Here is an 18,439-nt window from a genome sequence, read left to right on the forward strand (position 1 = left end):
GGGATGGAACTACGGATAGGATGGGAATTGGAGACCCCAACAATGCCACAAGGCCCCCCACTGCTCTTCCTGCTTATGAGCATGACCTGCTCTGACAGACCAGGGACAGAGCCCAACAAGAGGGAAAACTATAACATCACTATAACAGCCCAAGCTGAACTTAAATTGGTGGGAGACGAAGCCTAAAGTAGTCCTAGATTAGACCTAAATCGGAGTGAACCTGGAGTCAAAGTGGAAAGCAGAAGTGCAGTCAAAGTAGAGACAACCTGTCGAACTACAGTCAAACTATATAGAATTTCCTTATGACCTGGATACCTGCTATATGAGCAGATATGATCAGCCAGTTTTTCATACGACAGGTATGATAGAGGTGTGGTTAGAGCTGTTTACTGTCTATATATTTGATTTCTTTTCCCAAAAGAGTCAAACAAAAAGCAGCACATCTGCCAAGCTATAGATAGATAGATAGATAGATAGATAGATAGATAGATAGATAGATAGATAGATAGATCGATAGAACAAACTTTCTGTGTGTGGGGAGTGTGACGTGGGGTGAGGCTGAACAACTGTTGAAGTAGAACATGGCCTGTCAACCACAAACTTTGCAAAAACTTTTTTTTTTAATTTGTTCCACAGCTGACAAGTTTGTCACCCTAAAATTGGCCCACATCTCCAGCTTGTGTATTTTGCGAACAGCATGTAGGTATGTGTGTGTGCGTGTGTGTGTGTGATTCCAGCTGTGCCTTACCCCTCTCTCTCTTCATCGTGGAGCTTACAGCAGACCTCTTTGTCTGCCGGTTTAGAGCAGGGTGGGAGGTGAAGAGCAGTTTGTTCATAATGGATTATTGATTGGTCTGAGAATACACTGGCTCTGCACTGTGTGAGTGTGTGTGTGTGTGTGTGTTGGGGGGGTGTGCGTGTGTGTTTAGGACTCCATACCATCCCCTCTGTCGCGCTCTGAGCACTGAATGTGTCCACTTTGTGAGCAACTGTACGAAGGATAGCAAGGTTTTTTGTAAAGTGCTCTCTGTATGTTATGCTCTGTGAAGCAGCGAGTGTGTGTGTGTGTGTGTGTGTGTGTGTGTGTGTGTGTGTGTGTGAGCAGCTCTCTGTATGGGCCGTTAAGCTTTCAATGCTGCCTGTATGAAACAGTGTTAAAAGCCCACTGTGTGCTCATGTAGACTTTGAAAAGATGTGTGTGGACAACATTAAAAGCCCCTTCTGTTTTGCTTCATGATTCCTCAGTTCCCCTACATGTATGTGTGCGTGTGTGTGTGTGTGTACTATTTAAACAGAAGGTCCACTCTTTATTTTTCCCCCACTGTGTATTTTTTTCTTAACCTCAAATGCTTGTCTCTCTGTGCTGCTGTGTGGGAGGGAAACAGATCCCATCAGGGCTGAAGGATGTCCCACACGAGAACGACCTACAGTTATTATCAGTGATAAGGTGACAGTGCGAGTGAGTCAGTGTGTTATGAAAGCCAATCTCCGCACCCTTGGGTGCAGGAGATTTGTGTCATGGCTGCCTCTGAGATGATTGCTATGATGAAGGCGCTTCCTGGCTGGATGACAGTGTTTTCTGTCACAGAAGAGCGAAATAGTAAGGCTCTGCACCTTCTGCTTAACCTTTGTATGAGTCCCTGTTAAACTGCAATGTTGTTTAAATAGTAGACTCTCTTTTGTAACCAAATCTGGACACTTTTTTTATACTATTGCACCAAATGTGTTTTGCAAGCTGAATCTGTGGCCTCTAGATGGGGCAGATGAGCAGACTGCAATAAACAGTTATACAAACCAGCTGGTTAAAAACCAGATTGTGGTCCACCGAAACATGTTGAGAAGTATAGAGCTGTTTAATTTAGAGAGCAAAGAATGACCTCTAATATGATGAATATATAATGTGTATATGAATATATAATACACAGCTAAAGTTTGTACAGAGCTGATCTAGACAATGTACAACTAGATAATGTTTTTGTTTGTGATGGTATCAGTATTTCATTTTTCTATATTAAACTGTTTTAGGTCAAACATTCTGGCTTTGTGACAGAACTAAAGTGTGAAAACGATAACAGAAAACCTGACATCTGTAAACAGGTCCTCTGCTTGCCTGCATGCTCAGTTTGACACTGTTTGTTTCAAGATTCCCTCCAGATGTGAACCTCGGGAGTCTCTGACACAGAAATAGCTACACTGCTCTGCGAAGGTTGTGTATGGATGGGAAAATAAGAGCGGATTTCCTCCTCTTGCCGGACCTCAACCGCTACGGTTCAGCGTTCAGAAAGCAGAACAGCAGAAGTTGAGCCTTCAAGGAAGGAGAGGGGAGAAAAAAAAAAGAACAGTTTTCTCAGTGTTTGACACAGCAGTCATTATCAACTGAGTGTAGGCCTCCACTCACTCCTAGTGACTCATGGAGGGGCAGCTAAAGTGTCCATTAATGGCATGTCTGATATTAGAGCAGTAACGTTTCCAAGTAGGGTTAGACCGGTCTTAGTATTTAAAGGAGGAATTTTCCTGCAAGAAAAAAGACAGTTGTTGTGTTTCAGAATATAGCATTTAAACAGACTAAACTAAAAACACAAATTTCAGTCCCAATTTCAGCTACACACTATCTCCAGTCTTATTAATCCTGTGTGTGTGTGTGTGTGTGTGTGTGTGTGTGTGTGTGTGTGTGTGTGTGTGCGCATGTGTGTGTGTGAGGTTAATTAGCTGGAGGATGTCATTGACAGTCAAGGTTTACAAACTGGATTGATTGTTCCTGCAAGCTTCAGGAAGGCATCATACCCATTTATTGTCCTATGTTGGCCTTTAATAGAGCTTTGATGCCTCTTCCCTTTTTTGATGACTTCGATGATTGGTAATCTTGTCCGTCTCTCCTGGACAGTTTCTCCCTCCTTAAGCCAATTTGTCTTTTTTTTTTGGTCTGTATGGCGAGGAGCCTGCATTGTTTCCCTTCTGGTGGCTAATCTCATTACATTTAAATTTGCACATGTGACTGTCTGGTGGGATGACAGGCTTACTGTTGAATAGTCTCTACCCCCTCCCAGCCCTTCTTACCCCCAATCAGCAAGGCCATTTAATAGGAAATAAGATGATTATCCTCTGTTTTTAGCGCCAGAACTGCAAGAAACTACTAAGTCATAATTAGTAATATTAGGATGTGGAGACAGAGAGCAGATGGAGCAGATGGAGGGGAAAACTACAGTGGGTGGATGAATGGAGTTGGGCCGCTTTGTTTTCTTTATTTTGTTGTTATCCATCATCACCTGATTCTCTATCATGTCATGTGTTGACTGTTACTCATGCTTCTTTGTTCCTCATAGAGTGTGAAGTGTATGGCTCTTTTACTTAATCTCATTAATTCATGAAATTTTCTTCTTTAGGGATTCTTTTGGTAGGGTTAGGTGCATATACAGTTTGTGAATGTGTTATGAAAGTGAGGCACAGGCATGAGTCCTATCTAACCCTGTAGCTGTGTGACTATAATGAATACTGTACATAACAGAATGAATCAATGGTGTCATGGGCTGAAAATAAGTAAAACTGAAAACCACACACTGCTGTGCTGCTTTATCTGACTGCACTGGGGACACACATCAGAAAGTTACAATATTATTTCTCCCACATGCATTACTAATTCTAATACTTTGTAAGTTTTGCTATTGCTACATAGCCAGCATTAGCATTAACGGCTGTTCACTTTCCACTGAAAAAGACACATTGCAAGTTCAGCGTCAAACTTTATTCCTTTACTTACCAAGAACTGGCTCCATCCGTGGAAAGCAAAGCCAATGTTAACTCTTGTCTCTATCGTGTCATTTCTTGTACTCCCCTCAACACTTTCTGATAGCGACTCACTGTAGCCACAATCTGAAGACAATCTGAAGACATAGCACTGCTCAGAGGGCATATAACCTCTTGTATTTTAAAGACAACAATGGCTGAAGCTCTTGCCAGGTCACAATCACTCCCAGCAAGAAACCATGTTTGGCGACAGAGAAAAATTACAAATTGCTCTTTTAAAAAAAAGAGTTTTATAACCATGCTAGCAGCCCTGCAAGGATGGCTGTAAACTCTTTTTACAACAGTAGTTGTTGAGATATTTCAGTCTGATGGTGGACTGACTGAGCGTCACTGCCATCCACAGAGGCAGAAATAACGTCTTTTTAGATAATTGATTATATTAGATATAGAGGTCTGGATCTGAAAATACAGTTTGTTTCAAAGTAATGTCAGCCACAGCTGCACTTCTGGCTGGTCTGCTGGAGTATGTGTTCACTGGAAGCCTTAGCTTACTAAGCACTCCAGGAGGAAGCATGATGAACCATTGAGGCTGTGCTGATTTCAATAGCATAAATCATTCTAGATAGATAGGTGGCTCTGGTGCAGGGTAGTCATTTTCAGTGCGAGAGTTTAAGACATATGATTGTTCTTGTGCTAACTTCCCTCCTCCACCACCTTATCCTCTTATGATTATGATCAATTATCCACTTATAATTAGAGCCTGGCAGTAACTCAGCTTAAGGGCTATGGCACTTTATATAATAGCCTGTAATAATGCTGTCACTCACATTTCATATAGTCCATACTTTCAGGCTCCAGCATCTGCTGAAATTAATACTCCAACTTCCCATGGAAATTTCATTTCATGTTTCAAGTTTTGATCTTTATCTGAAAGGTATTTAAAAGTTGACTCTAATATTGTACATAAAAACTTGTCATGTGTAATAAACAATGTTTTATTGAGCTGACAGGGTGAAAAGAAAAAATATGTGATTAACCTCTAGTGAGAATATTGTGACTTTGCAGCAAGAAATAACAGTAGGTCATAATAGTGAAATGTGGTGAAAAAATATGACAATTTTGACATTCATATAACATATTACAATTTAATTGATGTATATAATTACAGCAGATGTCACTGACAACTGATACTCTTTATGAAAATATGCAAATTATGGAAATATTCCACCCACTGAAGGAAATATATGCAGTATGAAATTAGTCAACACTGTTAAAGTCTTTGTCTCTTCTTATCACCCTGTCTCTTTCTCTTTCTGTTTGACTCTCTCCCCGACCCCATTCAACTCCCGTTTGAGAAATAGAACAAAGCAAACTGTCTGAAGAGCCACTTCCTGTTGTGTACTTAAGATCCCTGTCATGTGATAGTGTCAGTTTAGGCGGGTGCGTGAGGCCAGTATGGGGAGGGAATATGGTAGCACTGCTGATCTTGCTGATGTGAACATGACCCCCCCACCACCACCACCACCCTGATTGTGTAAAGTGTCGACTCAGCCAGTGTGGCGTCAGAGCCCCCAAGCCCTGCACAACTCATGCACAATCACAACACGCACACATACACGTGCATGGTGGTCTGCAGCGCAAGCCTCAGATACATAGTGGACTTTATACATGATAATAGCTGACCTACACTCAATTTTTACATATGTAAATCTTTATAAGGTGAATTCTAACTATATATAAGGTGAATTCAAACTCATATATGTTACAATGGATTTTGGGATTTACAAAGGGGTGAACAATCTGTTAATAAAATGGGGATAAACATAACTGTTATTACTTGTGCCATACTTGATTTTGAATATCACTCTCACAGATGTTTGTATTTAAGTGAATCTAAAAGAACATTTTCACATTTTCCCCTTACACTTTCACTTATAAACAGCTTGTGGGTTAGAAACCAGAAATTCACATGTCTCTAAATATGTCAGGGATTTCATTTCTGTTGGTGGTTTGGCCCATGATGAGGCCTTAACTTAGCTACCTTTTAATCCACCATTACATTACCAGACAAACATATGCAGGTCTACCTTATGACACATACAGTCCATCTACATAGGCTACTGCAGCCAGCTTTGCTATAAATGCAAATGGTAACTGACTGTGGCTGAGAATTGAAAATGTTTTTACTTTACTAACATGTTCCTTGTGTCTTTTCTCTTACCCCTCCCCACTTGCTGTCTCCCACCATCTCTCTCTTTCTTTTTCATTCTCAGGTGGATGATAATACATGAAGGCCGTGTTATAAGAGCTCACTGTTATATGGCCTGAAAGCTGCTGATACACATAAAAACACAGGATGAAGAAGAGAAGCCAGTGAAATGAAGAACAGGAGTTTGGTGGATTAGCTACGCTGACACCCAGACAGAACTCCCCCGCTACTGACATAATGATGACCTGAAATTGAGGGAGAACTTCAACTTTATTCTGAGAAAGACATTTCAGTTTTACATTATAAGCTAGGCCTTCATTAGCCTAAGTACTGAGTACATTTTGCTACATGCATCTAAGCAAATGTTAACGCTGGTGCCAGTTGCATACAGAGTTTCAGTCGTCGACTCACTGACAGTGCTAGATGAAGATGGATAGATGGTGTGGTGCCCAGTAACTAGAGAGTGCTAAATGAGCTGCTGTGTTAGCAGCTGGATTTCTGGATGACTGAAGGCAGATAGCATTTTTACTGACCAACAAGGCACAACTAGACACCTCTAGATGTGCAACTGCAGATAGCAGTAGTTTAAAGTTTTTTTGAGCTTGTGAAAGGCCAGATTGACAGGGTAGTTAGTTTGTACCATGAATCCTAGAGACAGTGTGGAGGTGATGGAGACCCAGGCGGCAGGTCAGAAGGAGAAGCTGGTTGGAGACAAGGCCAACCCTGGAAATGAGATTGAGGGTGAGGATGACAAAATCCCTGGGACTTTTGACTGCAATGTCTGTGGACGCAGCTTCCCATTCCTCAGCTCTTTGTCGCAGCATATGAGACGCCACACAGGTGCACGCCCTTACAAATGCCCCTACTGTGACCACAGGGCCTCTCAGAAAGGCAACCTCAAAGTTCACATCCGCAGCCATAAATTGGGCACGCTCTCGAGCCATCACTCCAACGAGGATGACGAAGGTGTCGCAGAGGAGGAGGAGATGAGTGTTTCAGAGGGTCTTGATGGAGGTACGAGTCCAACTAAGAGCAGCTCTGCCTGTAACCGGATGATCAACGGGGATAGTGGTGAGGAGAGTCGGAGGAAAGTGCCTGCAAGGAGCATGAAAAGAGAGAAGTCTATTAACGACCAGCGACCTTACTGTTGCCGTCTTTGCGGGTACGAGGCCCAGCGAGAAGACCAGCTCCTCAGCCACATTGAAAAGGTCCACATCACAGCGGACACAGAAGAGGAGACGGCTGTTAAGGAAGAGGCGGTGACCGAACCTGATGTCGTCCAACCCCAGAATGATGGGACCTTCCCCTGTGAGACCTGTGGTCAGGTTTTCACCCAAGCCTGGTTTCTTAAGTCACACATGAAGAAACATGCAGGGATCCTGGACCACTGCTGTCGCATTTGTGGACGACGGTTCCGCGAAGCTTGGTTTCTCAAATCTCACATGAAAACACACAACACCAAATCTAGATCACGGTCAAAAGCAGACTTAGCTGAGCATCCAGCCACCATCAACGATGTAGCACAGGATCCTGATATCGTTACTGGCTCTGTAACATCTATCTATCAAATGTGCTGTAAATGTGGGAACCTGTTTCACAACAAAGAGAGTCTGAGAGCCCATGACAAGGTCCATAGTCTCAGCTATGGAAAAAAATCCCAGAGCCAATGCAGACCCAGTGATGATGAGGACTCACCAGCTGCTAAGAGACGTTTTCTTGACTGCTTAAACCTCAAGCCTGTTGAGGAAAAGACCCTGGATGAGCAAGAGAAGATTCTGGGTCAAAGAATCCCAGAACTAGATCCAGTTTGCAGCTACCAGGCCTGGCAATTAGCCACTAAAGGAAGAGTTGTGGAGCCAGTGGAGCCTAGTTACAAGGCCTCCTATGGGGGAGGAAGTATGGGGGAGGAGGCCCTCGCTGGAGCTGCTGTGGTTTTTGAGAAGGAAAGCAGTCGTTATGTCCTGCAAGGTCAGGAGAAACGCAGCTCAGGCAGACGTAGCAGCTCTGGGTTGGGAAGCCATGCCTCTTCTGGAGACCGGACACCAGAGAGCCTCAGCGACTCAGAGTACCGGCCTTCATCTCGCCAAGACCGACGACGACCATCCCAATCGCAGGCTTCGTCCAAGTCCAACGAGTGCTTTGAGTGTGGGAAGGTATTTCGCAGTCGTCATCAGATGATCGTCCACCAGCGGGTCCACAGGAAGGATGGAGGCAGGGCATCTATGGGACACAAGGAAAGAACTGCAAGGGATGACCGATGGGGCTCCACCAGTGATCCAGAGTCAGGCTCCCCCAGCCGGCCATGCACCCCGGGGTATGGAGACTCTCCACCAGCCTCCACCCTTGGAGATCAGGCCTCAGAGATGGATACCGCAAATTCTGGAGAGCTTTCAGGTTAGTCAGTGGTCTTAGTCTTTTCATTGTACTTTGATTCAAAATGATCGTCTCTAATCAAAGGAACAAAGTAAGGATGCTAAAGAACTAACCTTAATATTGGTGGTTGGTAAATGATTGTGATTCATTAATTGCAGCTTTTTTTTAACTCTTTCATTCATTTCATCACCCATACAGTATAAATGAAAATTAGGTTAAATGGAAGAAATTGATTATAGTATCATGTCTTGGGACCCAGAATTGTTTTTTTTTCACCATTACTACTTTTGTCTTTTAGGCACTGATTTAACTTTCTAGCATAAAACAATAGGAAAATATAACTTACATACAAGTAAATGAATGCCATAAGCATAAGTACACGGTGGGATTTTTTTGTGGCAGAAATGACTGTAGCCCTTTCCAAGCCTCCCACTTTAGGCCTCTGGCTTTGTCACTCTGTAGTAAACATCTGTTGATGAAATGTGTGTAGGTCCAGTTTCCACTCAATGGAGTGGGAACTGGAGCCACCATGTGGCTAAATATCAAGATTACATCTGACTTGAGCTCTTTTATTGAGAGCTGTACACAAATACTATCAAATATGGTCAGTAAACTTTAACTGCCACTGAAAATGCTGTTTACAACAGTGCAATCATTTCGTATCACAGAGCAATAAAGCTAACAGTTATGTGAAACTTTGTGCCTTTCAGTGGCATGTCAGTAGAGCAGAGGGCATTTTTGGAATGCCTATCATTTTTTCACCTCCACCACCAATAAACACTGCAGAGCAAAAAAAAAAGAAGAAAGCCTACCCATGCAAGGGCAAACACCCATAATCACAGCTGAAATATGCTAAAGGAAGGATTCCTGTGTATGCAGCACTTGAGATCTCTGGCTTTTGTCTTTTAACTTTCAAACACACTGAAAACACTATTTGTACAGGTTAGGATAGTGGATAACTAAGAATTGAAGTGATTGTTTCCACCCCCCCCCTGTTAGTACAGACATTCAAAAATAGCAGCAACATTTCTTCAGGCTTGATCGAGCTGTGTGCTATTTCAGGTCTTCCTGTCTCAGGAAACTCCCCTCACCCCCTTATCTGTGAATATGTTTTTTCGCTCTCCTTTGTCTGTCTCTTTGCCATGGAAATCTGTCTGTATGTTTACTTTTACTTTTCACTGATGTTGTTTATTGTATAACAACTGATTATTTGACTGGAGTAGAAACATAACACTCCTGTGCTGCAGCAGTTTAAGGTGTGGTTAGCTTCTTTTGTAATAGTAAATGTCCTGTGAAGAATTCAGTCCCTCCAAAACCATGGACATCCTGCTGTCTGATGGCAGGAATTGCATTTGAGGTACAAGCTCTTTCTAGCTCAATTGTACATAAAGGTACAGCATGTTATATATCAGATTCAAAACCCACAACACTTAGAGACATGGTAAAATGTGATAGAATCTGTTGTTGCATTTTTATATCAAATTCATTAGTAATTATGACAAAACCATCCAAGAATGATGTATTTAACAAAAGAATATTCTTGACAAGATATAAAGGCCTCTGTCGATCTGTTTTTCCTTTTACCTTTCTTCCCCATCCCTCTGACTCTTTCCTAATCTCTAAGGTTACCTCCTGTGACCACTGTCACTCATCCACTCTTCTTACCAATGAGCCAGCCAGGCTGCCTGATGTCTGAGGGATTGGTTATTTATAGAGTCACCTCCCGATGGAGAGGGATGCAGGCAATGGGGAAAGAGACACTCAGAGGACACTCTAGTCCCAAATACTCTGATGTCCCTTACAGCCATTTAGCTGCTTTTTGGGAATGCAAATGAGAAGCTGCAGTGTACTGTCTATGCGCAGATACTGACATTGGCATAGGCTTTTTGACAAACCGGCTATATTGATGACAGTTTCCTCTGTGGTAATCAGAGAAATTCATCATTGCAGCTGTGCAAGTCTTTTGGTGACACAGATTTGTGGTTATAATAGATCATAGTGTGTTTCTAATAATGTTGACTCCTCCTCTAAGAACTTCTCTAAGTATTACTGCAGTGACAGACTGTGGGCACTATGGCATGCTTTGTCCCAGTGGCCTAACTCATTCACTCTGATTCAGGATTGCACTGAAACTTTAGAAGGATAATAAGAATATTGTGCCTGATATTCAATTATGTACATCCATTACTACAACTCTTGACTGGTCAGTAATCAATTAATATAAGACCAGTATCAGTCTTAGAAACAGGGCACATCAGCCTTACCACCCTGCCTGCTAAACTGCCCAGCCCTGGGGTTTCACCTTGGCAGAGTCTGAGCTGTGATTGTTGGTCAGTGTTGCCAACAGGAAGCAAAATGAAAAACAGATGGCAGGTTACTGTTGTTGTTGTAAAAATGGGGAGGGGTAGTGGAGAGTACAATAATGTAATATCTTATTCATTAGATCATAGCAGACTATAGTACAGTGTTTGTTTGTGTAAGATGATGTGGCCTGGCTCTGATACTCATTACTATAATTCTTATTCATATTGTTTTTTTTCCTAATTCTGGAAATTGTACATTGTGGGAGACAAAGTTTTCCAATTTTCCAGTAGAATTCACTGAACACATGACATATACACCCCCTAGTGGAGAGTTTATGAAGCTACACATCAGGAACCACCACCATTGACTCAATACAATAAAGAAACGTGCAGTCCAATGCAATTCCAATACAACATGCAATAAATAAACCAACCTTGTAAGTCTTAATACTCCATTTGTTTTAATGTGTGAAAAAGGTGTTTATTTAACTCTATGTTAATGTTTGATTTTACAGTTTGTGATTGTTTCACATCATCTGCACCACCGTGCATCCCAAAAGTTACCACAGACACCGACACAGTCTTAACTAACTGAATATGATAATAGAGTTGTAAAAGTATTATCTATGACAGGGCTCACCCTCTTTGAAAAAAGCAAGTTGTATTCAGATAAATTCTTGGAACATCTTACAATGTTGTGATTTTACAGTTGTTGTCTATTTTTGTGCATGTTTTGTTCAGTTTTCTTATAAGTAATAATGCTAGTAATGGCAGAAAAGGTTCTGTTCACATGTAAAATGAAAAGAGAGGAAATGGGAATAAGGGCCAATACTGCAGCCTGGTGGCTGTTCACTAAAACTACATGAGGTTGCAACAATATGAATCTGGCACAGTGAACTGAGGTAATGAGCTCTGACTTATGGCTGGTGGTAGAGAAGAGTATAATCTAGACAATTCCCTTCACAGTCATTGACCTTTATGTTGTCACAACTCTTCCTTACAGATGAGAAGCCTTACATCTGCAGCCTGTGTGACTTTGTTGCCACAGACTCGCAGGCTTATCTGACTCATGTTCGTGTCCAACACCCGCCTGCCCCCGAAGATCGACCCAGCCCCATTCCAAGCCCCGGCTCCAGCTCGGAGAGAGGCACCCCTAGTGGTTATCCCAAGCTGAAGAAAGCTCTTCTGCAGGGGCTGAACAACTCAGCATCACCTTCGGCCTACCTTTCAGCTCGATCATCCCCACTCGATCCCAACATGACCCCTGTGGACCTGTGTGTGAGGGCTGAAGGCATCAGGGGGATAGGCTCCTTAACCTTGGACAGGAAGAGCCTCCCTAGTCACAAGTGCTCCTTTTGCTCTCACTCCACCCGCTACCCTGAGGTGCTCTGGATGCACCAGACTGTGGCTCACCGCATCAATAGCAGTAGCTCCAATCTGGCTCCTAAATGGGCCTTTAAAAACAACTCAAAGGGCTCTAGGGACAGCTTGTTATCCTCCAGGAGACGTACCGGTCCCCCACCAGTCCTGGAGGGAAAGGAGTGTCCGCCACTGCCTCCACTGATGCGTACCCAACGTACCCGGCCCCCAACTTACTCCAGCGAGGTTCTAAAGAAGAGCAAGCCACCCAGTCACGCAGCCACACCATCATCATCCTCTACACCCTCCTCCTCCTCGTTCTCCAGGGGTTCCTCATCTTCCTCAGGCTCCCAAGCTGGGAGAGTCCCCGCACGGCCGGGCAGCAGCGCCAGCAGCAGTGTCAGACACAAGGAGGACCAGAGTCATCAGTCTCGCTTCAGACCCAAAGTGGATATTTACCCTCGGGGAAGCTCGCTGTCATCCTCAAGCCCGTTAGAGAAAAGCACTGGCGCCCTCTCACGTTCCTCAGCCCCGAGCCCCAGCTCTGCTACAGCTTCCAGGATGGCAGACCGCTACTTGATGCCTCAGGAGGGCCTCGGCTTCATGCTATCCAGCAAACATGGCCTAGCAGAGTACAGCCGCGCTAGGGGCTCCCCTCATCAACTGCTTCCCAACTCCCACAGCCAGGGCCGGGCTAATGCAACCAGGCCCAGCACCATCACCCATAGCTCCACAGCAGGACACAACTATGGAGCCTCCCAGGCACATGGAGGCACTCCGCACACATCCTCCTCCTCCTCCTCTTCTTCTTCTTTGCCTTCAGAGGCTCGTGGAGATGTAAAGCAGGAGCCAATCGCAGAGACGCCGGAGATGCCAAGTGACATTCTCAGCTTCCTCAAAAACTACAGCCCCCATGAGCTGGCTGCCCTCTACCACCGATGGGGTGTAGCCAATACTCTGCTGGATCCCACTGGTAAGCAGTCATTTGGCTGATTTGTATTATGTATTTAAGAAGATTTGGAGCAATGCAATGCAATGCAATGCAGTGCTTTTTGTTAGTTAAAGTCCCGTGAAACACCTCATCATCAGCTCAAATACAATATGCCCAGAGCGTCTTGGCCATGGTGAAAATGCCAAATGTCAAGAGTTGAAGAGGAATGTTTTCCACTGAGCATCTTGTTCCTGAGCTGCTATGAGTAGAACTGACTGGACTTGACAAGCTAAACCGGGAAAAGACACACACACAGTCACATGAGTAGATCCACACGTAATATATGAGCCATATTCAATCAGATACACATATTTATCCTCACTAACACACAAACTCACTCTCTCTCTCTCTTTCTTTCTCACACACTAACTCGCCATCTGGCAGAAAGTGATTGACAGACACATATACTGCTCCATTCTGACAAGATTTTTGAATAATGAAGAGGAGATCCATTAAATCAGCACACACACGTTTGCTTGGTATGATAAAAGGCTGTATCTAGGGCAGCATGTGTGTCTGTGCATGTGTGTCCATATGTGCTCAGGTTTTTAGATGCAAAAGGAGTTTGGTGTGTGTGTGTGTGTGTGTGTGTGTGTGTGTGTGTGTGTGTGTGTGTGTGTGTGTGTGGGTTTTTTTATATATTTTTTTTTACTGTGAAAGACGTGAGAGAACCTTTGCTACTCTCAGGTCTGCGAGGCATGCCTAGTCTCCAGCTCCACTCTCCCAGAAAGCTGTCACAAACTGTTTAGGTCACGGCTCTGCCTGACGAGAGACTCACACAGATGCGAATGGAGGGAGGCAAAACAGAGAGAGAGAGAGGGAACATAAGAGGCAAAGAGAGAGATGAGACAGAATAATTACCCCACCAGCTGCTTTGGAAATGGTCATTACCGAACATCCGTATTATTTGCCCATTTTCAGTTGTGTCTCTAAGGTCAAGTGGGGCTGTATGGAGCCAGGGGTCAAAGACAACAGCCCCAGAGCAGACACATGACATCGCTGTCACCCGTCCAGGCACATATCGTCACGATCCGCCTTAGCCCTTTGAGTCACATGCTATAAAGTGACCTTTTTTGAGCAACTGAGTCTTTCTCCCTTTTCTCTCTGTAATATGTGCACCAGCGTGTGTGTGTGTGTGTGTGTGTGTGTGTGTGTCTGCTTGTGTTTTCCGTCCAGCTCTGTCTTGTCTTTCATTAGTGCATCAGTGAGAAGGGCTGGCGGCCCAGAGTAGAAGTAGAGTATCCAGAGGCCAGCAGTCGGGCTGCCAGAGACACTCTCTGTCACCTCCTCCGCCTCCCTGTCCTCCTTGTCCTGCTGTGTCCCTCCAACACTCACCACTTTCCACACGCATACACAGACGCACCAAAACATACACACAACCAGTGGGCACTGCCCAGGTATATGCCAGCCCTAATTCTTGGGGTGTTGATGTGTCTACTGCGGGTTTGAGCAGTAAGCGGGCCCCTCACCGAAAACCCCCCCCCAAACCTCCGGGCCTGTTAACTGTCAGCAGGAGAGGTCACAGGAGTGCATATGTATGTGTGTATGAGAATGTGAGTGTGTGCGGTCACAGTGTCATCAAACAGATCCAACAATCTTTAAATGCTTTTTCCTCCTGCTGCACTATGTTTACATTACATTTATTAAATAGCTATATAAATAATACAAATGTAAATGTCTGAAAAACAGTTCAGTCATCATGCAACAACAGGTTTCTTTAAGCTGAATGGCCTCTCTGTTTAGCCACTCAGCATGCATTCTGTCTGCTTTACCCAAACACAGTTGGGCTTCATGTCCCTTAACAATTAATTTTTTGGTGGCATTTTTCTTATGCTGCCTCATTATAGTTTCAGAACTCTCGTTAACTATGTTCAGTTGGAAATATGCTGCTTTTTGCCAGGGTTTCATTTTGGTTTTTAAATTGGTCTTAAAGTAAAATCCATGTAGCATTAAAACATCTTTAGAAAGTTTTAAATTTAATTTTGTTCACCTTCAAGTAATCGTGATTTGCGCTTTATAGGATGTATATAATGGAATTGGAACAAGAAGTGCAAGGTGTGTTCTCAAAGTGTAAAAAAACAAATACCAAAAAAAAAACCATTAGTCATGGTTTCTGTGAAGTGACACAATAATGTATGTACTGTGGGTTCGACATGATGAGTGGGAAAGTTAGACCTCTTCACAACCTCCATTAAGAAATTGACCAATAAGAAAATAATCCTGATCTTACATTTAGCCATGTGACAGGATTTATGAGCTTTGAAGTCATCAAAATTCAACAAGTTGCTTCTTTTTGCCATTTAAAGCCATTAATATGTAAAGGTGACTTGTGCTGCTGCATCACTCTGTGTGTGTGTGTGTGTGTGTGTGTGTGTGTGTGTGTGTGTGTGTGTGTGTGTGTAAATGAAGCCAGTGTGTGCCACAGCCCATGCCTCACTTGGACCAAACACACACACACATGTATAATTCCTGAAATGCATACACATGCAGACACACACACACACCTGACATGTGACACACGGGCAGCGGAGCGGGCACATCACAGCCGGGGCGTTTTAATTGCCTGTAATTTATGCGGTGTGTGTGTGCTGTGTGTGTCTGGCTGTCAGCCTCTGAGATGATGCTGTGTGACAGCTGCAGTCCAGCCCCTGGAGCTAGCCGCTCATAATGACACATTAGACATACTAATGATGCTTACGCGAGTCCACTACTGACGCTACCTACCTCCACCGCTCCAGCCAGGCTCTGTGCTTATGTACACCCACTCTCTTTCTGCCCATTACTGACCTTTACGTCTCCATTCAATCTCTGCAAACACTGCCACATGAAAATGTCTTCTCCTTTGGAATAAACTTATACTGATGTCCATAAACTGATACTGATGCCCACCTCTGCCACCGCTCGTCATGGGAAGAGTCACATGTGGAATCTCACATGGGAATTCAAAGCACATGTGATTTTTCGGACTCATTGACCTGTGTAACTGAACATGTGTCTTTTTTTATTTATTTATTTTACTTTCTCTTCATTCTAAAGTTTTTAGAGTTTCAATCTACAAATTTTAAATTTAAAGTAGAAGTGTATAAGTATATAAGTGTGTTTCACCTTTCTTTAAGGGACTGGCATTATAGAAAAGTCAAAATTGCTAACAGCACAAAACACCAGATCAGGACCACATTTGGAAAAAACAAAAAAAAACAAAACATGGAGGTGTCGCAAGAGAGGCATACTTTGAATTTTTCGAAGTGTTTTTAACTCACCAGTGTTGTAAAAGTCTGGAAGAATTAGATCCATGTGATTTTTGGACCTCCTTTGAATAAAGACTTGTTGATTTAAACTGAGGAAGCACTAGAACTATCCTCAACACAGCTGAATCTGCCCACAGTTCATCCCACACTCTTCATTTATATGTTGTCCATATGAAAAACTTCAAATGAACCAATGACTCCTTGTAGATTTTGCTTCTTTTTTCTTTTGTGCTCTGTTTAATTGTGTGTTCCTCTCCTTTTCTGTGTGTGTGTGTGTGTGTATGTGTGTGTGTTGGATCAGGGATGCTGAGGTCCCTCATGCGACAGGGGCAGTATTTCTGTCACGAGTGTGGGAAGAGTTTCAGTCAGCCCAGCCACCTGCGCACTCATATGAGATCCCATACAGGTAAATACAGCCAACATCTACATCAAAACACACTCAGAGGAATACAGATCACACACGTACACATACAGTTCATGTAGTGGCCAGACAAAACAATAGACGAACAACAATACTATTTCTAAATCAATACTATCGCCAATACTATCGGTATGCGTCACCTTTTAACCCTTGAGTGTTGCTGAAATTAGCTTTACATGGTATTTGTTTGGGGTCAAACACACATTTATTTACTATTTGCAGTAAATAAAAGAAGTTTTGTGTAAAGTGTAAAATTATTTCAAATGGAAAACAGAATGACATCATCAAGGAGCAGCAGCACTGACATTAAGTGACCTGTACAGCACGTGAGAGAGGTCTTAAACCTGTCGAACGACCTCACCCCACCTCCTGCTCTTCATGTATTGTTAGACGTTCCCATTTTTCTGGCCACTCCTTCAACAGTCACTCGTTCCTGTGCCACCTGTATGCGCACCTCGCCACCTTCGCAGCTATTTATCCACCCAGAAACGCTCACATGAGATATAGCGATTATATGCGCGGGTGGGGGATTCACGCTCTCGACAATATCTCATCGTCTGACTCTCCATACGTCGGCTACGTCCCTGCATTCTCCGAAATAAATCAAAACAGATCTTTTTGTTCAGTTGAGTGTGACAGCCAGTCTGTGAGTCCTTCCCCGCCCTGGGCCGGGCAGCTGTCTCTATTTTTTAAACTGAAACATGATTTGCTCCAGATACTGACCTGTGACAAATTGTATACATTATTAATCACATGTCAATTAGAGAGATGGAATTGTGCATTCTAATGAAGCAGAACAGCATTTGTCCATGCCAGCCTCAAGAATCCATTTGCATGTGTCCCGATGCCATTCACCAAACAGCTTGATTTAGACGTCCTGCCTTTTCCTCTACTTTCTCCTTTTCCCCCCTCTACTTTTCATTTCTTGTCCCCTTTCCTTTCCTTTTTCTCCTTTCTTCACTTTTCTTTTTTATTCCCTTTCCTTTTCCTTTCTTTTATTCTTTGCCGTCATCTCACTCTTTTCTCTTGTCCCATTCTTCTTCGTTTTCCCCTCATTTCACTTTTTCTCCTGCTCTCTTCCTCTCCCCTCTTGTTTCCTCTCACCTTTTCTCCTGTCCTCTCCTTGGCTGCCTGCTTCCATCCCTCCACACCTCTCCCCTCTTCCTCATCCTCCTCCTCCTCTCCTCTCCTCTCCCCTCCCATCTCCTGTCCTGTCATGTCCATCAGGCGGGCCGGCAGTGATCACAGTAGACAGTGAGTTAAGTAGCTTCTTTATAGAGAGTGTGAATGATATGTGGCACAGCCAGTGATTCTAAGTGACAGAGGCCAAATGGTAAGTGATGCAGTGCTCAGCTTCCCCTAAGCCCTACTGTAAACACACACACACACACAGTACATTAACACACACACACACACCCTTGCATAGGCTCTGTAAACACTTGCCGAGGCTGTAATTAATGTTGTCACCAGCGGTTGTCTTCAGCATGGACGTGCACACGCAGAAAAGGCCAGCCACCCCGAGGCCTCCATTAACATGCGTCATATTAAATCACTGACTTGCCTCCACCAGGTTCCATCACCATCATCACCACCATCATCACCATCATCACCATCATCATCACTGCCAGCCCCCCTCTATTAGCAAGGGTGCTGGTGGCAAACACTACACTGTGCGGATGGTGGTGGAAGAGAAAAAAAAAAAAAATTCTTGTGTGGATCTGGTAGAGCTTTTAACCGAATGCCCCCCCTCCCCCTTCCTCCTCCTCCTCCTCCTTCTCCTCCTCCCTGCCC

At 43.7% G+C, this 18,439-nt stretch overlaps 1 protein-coding gene across 3 annotated transcripts in view; it reads left to right on the forward strand.

The window, feature by feature from the left end:
• Positions 1-18,439, forward strand: part of LOC111658098 (zinc finger protein 516) — a 47,297-nt gene that overhangs the window by 22,022 nt on the left and 6,836 nt on the right. For all 3 annotated transcript variants that reach the window (XM_087175199.1, XM_023410512.2, XM_023410511.2), the window contains exons 2-4: positions 6,018-8,347; positions 11,633-12,961; positions 16,529-16,633. In XM_087175199.1, coding sequence (XP_087031325.1) covers positions 6,595-8,347; positions 11,633-12,961; positions 16,529-16,633 — 3,187 coding nt within the window. In that variant the 5' untranslated portion in view covers positions 6,018-6,594. The remainder of the gene's footprint in view (positions 1-6,017; positions 8,348-11,632; positions 12,962-16,528; positions 16,634-18,439) is intronic.

Source organism: Seriola lalandi, unplaced genomic scaffold, assembly GCF_002814215.2.
Source record: "Seriola lalandi dorsalis isolate HSWRI2012SDOR001 ecotype SW California unplaced genomic scaffold, Sedor1 jcf7180002054425, whole genome shotgun sequence".
Taxonomy (NCBI): Eukaryota; Metazoa; Chordata; class Actinopteri; order Carangiformes; family Carangidae; genus Seriola; species Seriola lalandi.